This window comes from Nestor notabilis, unplaced genomic scaffold (assembly GCF_000696875.1).
Source record: "Nestor notabilis isolate BGI_N333 unplaced genomic scaffold, ASM69687v1 Scaffold30467, whole genome shotgun sequence".
Lineage (NCBI taxonomy): Eukaryota > Metazoa > Chordata > Aves > Psittaciformes > Psittacidae > Nestor > Nestor notabilis.
The window spans coordinates 1-7,252 of NW_009937385.1; the positions used below are offsets into that span (position 1 = coordinate 1).

The following is a 7,252-nucleotide window of genomic DNA, read 5'->3' on the forward strand; positions in this document are numbered from 1 at the left end:
AGGATGGCGGCGGCGCCCAGGCGGTAGAGAGGAACCTCTTCAAGCTGGTGGCGACTGTGTCTTCCAAGGTACCGCGGCCCTGCCGCCGGGGCCGATGTAGGAGAAGGCCGCGCCTCAGGCGGCCGGGAGCGGCTTGGTCCAGCCGGGGCTTTTCGTTGTGCTCCTGAAGGGGCCTTTGAGCGCAGTAAGCTCAGGATCCTTTGTGGATGGGAAGTTCTGGCTAGTAGCCTGGGTAGCGTCTCAGTTCCCTCCTGTCCTGATAAACCGGCGGCCTTCTGTTCCCTGCCGCCAGGCCGGCCGTATCTGCCTGCGAAAGGGGCTGTTTGCTGGTTAAAGAACATAGTGCAGAGTGACCACCATGAAAAGCTCTGTTCCACGCTGGCTCTTCCATACTTACGAACTGCTCTTCACATACAGACCACAGAGTACTCAGTAAATTAAGCCTAAATGTCTGCTGTTTGAGGTGGTGAAGCTTAACCCTGTACGGCCTTTTATCTTGAATAAAACTGGTCTTCCTTGGGAACAGGTCTTTTTAGGAGATTGCCTTAAATTTAGGACCATCACAGACTGGACATCGCCAGCCTTCCAGAGGCATGTGGTTTTGTTTGGAGGGCTGTCCTGTACGTTATACTTTTTGCCTTCATATCGAGAGAATATTGCATCACAGAGTTGTTTGGGTTGGAGGGCACCTTAAAGCTCATCTATTTCCAACCCCCTGCCATGGATAGGGACACCTTCCACTAGAGCAGGTTGCTCCAAGCCCCATCCAACCTGGCCTGGTACGGGGCAGCCACAGCTTCTCTGGGCAACCTGTGCCAGGGCCTTATGATGCTCATAGTGAAGAATTTCAAGAATTACGATAGTTGTGTTGCTTAAAGCAGTAGAAGAGGTTACTTGAATGTTGTTAGGAACACTGGCACTGCAGTGCTCAAATAGGAAGCCCTAGTAATAGTTATTAACCACCGTAAACAACTTAAAACTTATTAAACAACATAAAACACTGTGTTGATGATATCATTATATTTCTCCTCTGTTTTGCTTCTCTACTCAGAATGAACCATTTCATAAATACGTTCAGGAAGGGATCACTCGAGACAAAGCAGCTCAAAGCCTGCGACCCTCTTTAGGAAGCACTCAGCGAATCATTAAGGAACTCCGTTCTTCCAAACAAGAGACAAGGAAGGAAAACCGTTACCGTGTAATAGCCAACAACCGACCTAATTGTAGTCAAAACATTGCAGCTGTCGTAAACGGTGAGGCATCGATTGATGGCGACAGATCAGACTCTGAAGCAAGGGAAGATGGTTCTCGAAAGGACAGCAGTGCTGTTAATGACAGTTTGGACTGCTGTGGGCAATTCCAGTTGTTTGATATTGTACAAGAAGAGGTGGTGGGAGACTCCAGCATAACTGCTGCAAACCCTCAGGTCAGGAAACGAACAAAGGGTACTTGAAGTGCTTTGATATCACTGTTGACTGGTACATGTGGGCAGACTGACTGCTGTGGAAGGTTTTTTTATGTTTTAAGTATTCTGCTATTTACTAGGAGCTTGAACTAGATATTTGCAACTTGGAATATTGTACTGGGAGGAACTGTCACAAGGATCCTTAAGTGCACTAATGTTGAGACAGCCATCTAAAGTTGGCTGCTGCAGGAAGGGCTTGTACTACCCTGTTTTTTCTGTACCCTATTCTGATGTATAAACTTTCAGGTTCATGTGCTGGGTGGATTTCTGAGTTTTTTTATTAACTTCTTTACCTAGAGAACAAAAAAAATCTAATTCAGTGTCATCTATACAGATGATTAGGAGTGTCACTTGTAGGCAAGATTCACTCCAGGAAACGATACTTTTGAGCTTCCCCTTCTCATAATTTCAATATAAGGTTTTATTTAAGAATTCTATGGTTTGACACTTACTTAAACCACTACATCCTGTTTTCATTGGTATTAGGAGTTAAGTATGTTATCAGTTCTCAGATACTAAGCAGCTATTCTGCTTAATACTGCACAGCTTTAAGTATGAAGAAGCTCTGTGTTCTGTGTAGCTTGCCCTGTATACAGTGTTAAGGTTTTGTATGTAGAAGGTCAGAGGGCTGTGTATGCTTTCTCTAGTACCTTCAGTGTATGTAAGTACACATGGATGCTTTACTTACGCAGCCCATGAGAGCTCTGAGGAAAACTTAAATGCTTGATGTTAAAAAAGGTAACCTGGGTGAGGAAGAACCTAACCAGCTGTCACCATTCTATAGGTTCTTCCAGGGCTTTGCCATCAATCTTTAATGTGAACTCTCACTTTCTATTAAGCAGGTAGTTCAAACAGGCATTCGAGATATTACTTGTTATCAATCACTCTGCTGATTAGAAAAACAGAAATGAAACTGAGGTAGCATCAAAATTTTCTGTGTACTCTTACAGCTAGCAGTAGGTGTTGAAAGCAAGAAGTAAGCTTTCTTTTCATTCTGTATTTAGGGGTGAATGAAAGGCTGGTCTGTAGCTGTTCCTCAGAATTACCCAAGTAGGTCAGGAGACAAGGCTGTGGATTGAACAAAATATTCTGAAAAGCTCTAGCAGAGAAAAAGCAGCAAAAACCTGACTATATAGACCTTCAAGTGCAGGTCACTAAAGCAAATACATGGCAAATAATTTATTAGGAAGGAGAAAGCATGAAGAAATGTCTTCTGTTGTTAATGTTAAAGTGAGGAAATAACGGAAATAAAAAACTTATCCGAAGGGCTGGTCAGCCTTTTCCTGTTAATATGTCACATTTTCGTTGTCTCTCCACACTTTGTACACTGTAACCTGCTTGCATGTTATCCATGCTGCTGAATGCACTTCTTTCCTGCAGTGTTCCAAGTGTAATGCTGTACAAAGCACAGGCTGGCTTAAGACTGGCCTTTTCAACCAACATGTCATTAGAAACAGATGAACAATTCTACGGGATTAGTTGTATTCCCTTCAGTAGATTCTAAAGACTTGTCCTAGAAGCTTTCTGATATTACCTGAAATAAGGCATGGCTGCACAGAAATGCAGTAATTGGAAATTTTTTTGTGTTTCTATTTTAGCTTGCTAATGTTCTAAATATCAGCATTACACTGGGGAAGTGTTTTGGTTTAAGATTTCAGACTGTCATCCTTAGCTAGCTGTTTGTTGGCTACTGTCTACAATGGAAACTTGACTGTAACTAAGACTTTGTCTTTGTGGCTTCAGTGGAGATAGCCATTTTTTACTTTTTCTCGGCAGAAAACTGACCCCGATGTGATCCTCTGCAATGCAGTAGAGATGATCCGTGAGCGTTTACATGTTTCTGAAGATAGTAAAAAAGAACACCGTGAGAAGGAAGATGAGTATGTTTATGACATCTACTACATGGAATCATCAGCCCCTGGCTGGATCCAAAATATTCTTTCTGTACAGCCCTACAGAGAAGAATATGAACTGGTAAGGCTGTGGGAAAACAGCTTTCTTAAATAGAAAGCTGACAAATAAACATTCTTGATGTCCTATCATTAAACGTTGCCATGCCAAGAAAGATCCTTTGAGATACTACCCATATAGTCAGGGACTTCTGTGTTGGGCTTTTTCTAACTGCCAGTCCTGTGTTCCTGCAGGTTACTGTTGATTCAAGCAAATTATGTTATGACAATGAAAACTAAAGGGATATTGCTCATGTACTCAGAAGAATGTTTCTGGCTTCAAATTGCCAAATAAATTTCGGCACACAAATGAAAACTTCAGTAATACATGTCTCATTTGTGATTAGGAGGCAGTGATTAAAATGTTGTAAATGTGGTTATGTGGAAAAAGGAGCAAAGAGACATACGCTTTTTCCAATATTTTAGGGATTGACTTTAATATGAGATATAATTGTCCTTCAGTGGCTGTGGAGTTAGGAAGTTTAATGTAAGCTTTAGTCTTTCATTGTATAGATACTGTGATGAATGGATTAGCAGGTTAGGAACCTGAAATTACTTTCTTTTCCTTGATGTATTACACTACTGCTGACATGAGTAGCATTAATTTAGACATTAACCTTAGCATTTAAATTCTGAAGTAAATGCATGACTTAACTGATTTTTCACTTAAAGCAGATAGCAGTGTTATGACAACACAAACGTCACATACTGACAACACAAATGTTTCTGTAGTGCCCTTTGTGCAACTGCAGAATTATACTTATGCATGCAGTAGACAAGTATCTCTTGGCTCTTTTATTACCTGTACAGGGTGATATAGGTGAATGAAAAACAGTGTAATGCTAAGTGTCCGTATTTATAGTGAATGTTATCTTTTATGTTGACATGCAGGTAAATGATGATCACATTCCAGGGGAAATAGATGAAGATGAAGATGATGAAAACGACGAAAATAACTGGCGTAATGATTATCCTGATGAAGATGAATTCTTGCCTGAGGAAGATGATGATGGAGAAAAAGGTATGCCTGTCACAAACACTTGCTTTCATACTGTGCACATATAAATCTCATCCTTTTTTACATGCCATCTCTAAAAAAGCAAGTAAGTAAGCACTGCTGGGGTAGTGTTCTGCTCTTGTAATGGGTTAAATCTGCTTAGAGAAGGGTAATCTGTCTTGGAACTAGAAGGGCTGTTAGTGTTTTTGCAAAGTCAAAATTGAGAACTCCATTGCAGGCTGCTGCAATTGCAAAGGATTGCTTGTTTTGAGAAGAAATCTGCGTCTTGGTTCTCCGTGCTTGTGAAACAGTGCCTCTGCTTTCTTAACTCCCTTTCCAGTGCATGCCACACGCAGTTCAAACCTCACCTAATACAGAAGCTGTTCAGACTTGGTTAGTTACTCAAGAAGCTTAAAATAGTCTGATTAACCTAATTGCTTAACTAAAAAAAAAAAAAAAAAACATCTAAAAGTTGATTTTTTTTTTTTTTAAGAGTCTGAAGACAGCTTCAGTGATGAGGACCAATGTTACAAGAGAAGAACATGGAACAAATACCAACAAGAGGTTCTACAGGAATTTGGATATGAAGAGATACAGGATTTAGATTCTGACTAACTACCCGTTTTCTGAAGATTAAATGCACACTGAAGATGAAATTCTACTGTTGCAATAGAACTGAAAATCCAGACAGCTACTGATAACTATGTGAAAGAATGCTGAACGAAACTTAGAAAAGAATAAGAAAAAAACCCCAAACTGAACCCCCAAAATAAACAACAAGAAATAAACCCTGAAACCCCACTTTTCCATAGAAGTTGTGCTCACTGGGACAATAGGGAACGAGTCTTCACATGTATGAGCTGTCTGACCTTCAGAAACTGTTGGTGACTAGCATGGTTGACCTTCACACTTACTGACTAGGCTTGAGATTAAGATACCACACTGGGAGTCCAGTAAATGCTAGAACTTTTTACTATCTATCTGAGCAGCCAGCTTCAGCTGGTAGATATTAAACAGATGAGTATGAATATGGCCACTTGACAATACAAAGTTTTGTTCCAAGTAAAAGATAATGTATACTTTAAAATATTTTTCTGCCCATTCTGTGATGCTGTGGTTCTGAAGGCGCTCTGTCCTTGTACTTTCTACTGTATTTGTTCCTAAGTTATTTTCCTTACAAGTGTTTGAGCATATGAAATGCCTTGACCTATCCATTTTATTGCTGATCTCCAGTAATTTTGCTATTGGAGTAGAACAATATATATGCTTTTAAATTGTAATTAAAGAATTTTTGACTACGTTTTCTTTACTTGTTTAAAGATCATAGAAGTTGATAAAGCTGAAGCCATGTCAGTATTTTAATTTACATTCATACATCTTCAAATTAATCTTACCTGTTTGGACACACTAAGTATTTCAGCACTCTCCTACCCGAGTCTGTGAAAAACAGCTAATAGGATGTTAAATCCACACCGTTCATGACCTGTAGGTTGCAGCAAGGACTTCAGGTAAATTAGGTCTGGCTGGTGATGTCAAGGGAGTGGAGGCAAAATATTTTTTCCTTGGTTTTACAGAAAGCTTAATACTGCTGTTAACCTATGCCACAGCCCATTATCTCTAGCTTTTTGTTCAAGATAAACTTTATCACGGAGTCAGTGCAAGAATTGGAATACCCTCACTATTACTCAAGTGGCTCATGCAAATGTGGTAGTGTTAGAACCATGCATTGCTTCAACCATAATCTTGCTATTACAAGATTTAGTTCAACTTAAATGCACAAAAATCTGCGTATATAGACAAATTCTTGTAAACCGAGGTAAACATTCTGAACTAAGGTAAAAATTCTAGGCATAGTGTTGAAGTATACCTCACTCTGCTAGCCAAACAGGCTGGCTTCATCTTCTCTTTTGCTGCACTAAAATCAAGTATCAAAGTGTCCTGATACTAGACTTACAGCTTTGGAATTACAAATACTACTCAACAGCATCAGTCTGCATTGCAATACTACTTCTTATTTCTGGTTTTATTCCTGTTTTCTCTCCCTGCTACTTATTTTTCAAGCTGCCACAGAACTTTACTTCTGCTACAGAAGAAAAAGTAGTTTATTCTATGAGGTTTTGGATGGCCATTTTATAGTGAACAGACTGAAATTTAGAAAGGGAGCTTTGTGACTGCTGAGGCAACACTGCTGGTAAGTGCTTACTGAAAAAGTTCAGAAACAGATGCTTACAAGCTTCAAACGCTATTTTAATTTTGAAATTTTCATAAAGCCTAACAGAAGTTGACCACATGCTAACAAGCTAACAGGAAAGAATCACCAACCATTAATCAATCTTTAGTGCCAAGGTGCTTTCTTGATCAAATCCTTGCCACGCTCAGACAGCACACTTCCACATAGCGTACGGAATAAAATACTTATCTTTAAGGGAGAAAGTTGGTTCAGTGTTTAAATAATGTAGCACAACTTTAGTTCATTTTTCTGCTAGTAATGCCTAATAAGGTAGTTTGTTGTGACCAGTTGCCTTCTGTGATGAGCACTGAGATAGCACAGCAAATCAATTCATGCAACCATCCATCAGAATTAAGCTGTAAATGGCTTTTGGTCTTCTGAGTCAAAGTGGTTTTCAGTCTAATTTACAAATGCATTACTTCACCGCCTGGTTCTGCAGAAATCTAATTTGATCCATTAGCTCTTACCATTTGAATACCAATTCTGAAGAAGGAACAGTACTGACGCATAGCTGTGTGCCTGAACTGAGCAGGTAATCAATGTCCAATATAAAAAAGCCATGCCCTGAAAATATGCCATAGTTTAGAAGGGTGAGGTGAGGGTGCGATCTG

At 39.8% G+C, this 7,252-nt stretch overlaps 1 protein-coding gene across 1 annotated transcript; it reads left to right on the top strand.

Annotated features, from left to right (window-relative positions):
• Nucleotides 1-5: 5 nt before the first annotated feature.
• SLC7A6OS (solute carrier family 7, member 6 opposite strand) lies at nt 6-5,026 on the top strand (the record flags this gene model as incomplete). Its single annotated transcript, XM_010018817.1, has 5 exons — nt 6-68; nt 1,052-1,426; nt 3,242-3,439; nt 4,306-4,435; nt 4,905-5,026. Coding segments are annotated over 5 exons (888 nt in total), but the record flags the coding sequence as incomplete, so codon positions are not given.
• Between the last annotated feature and the right edge of the window lie 2,226 nt (nt 5,027-7,252).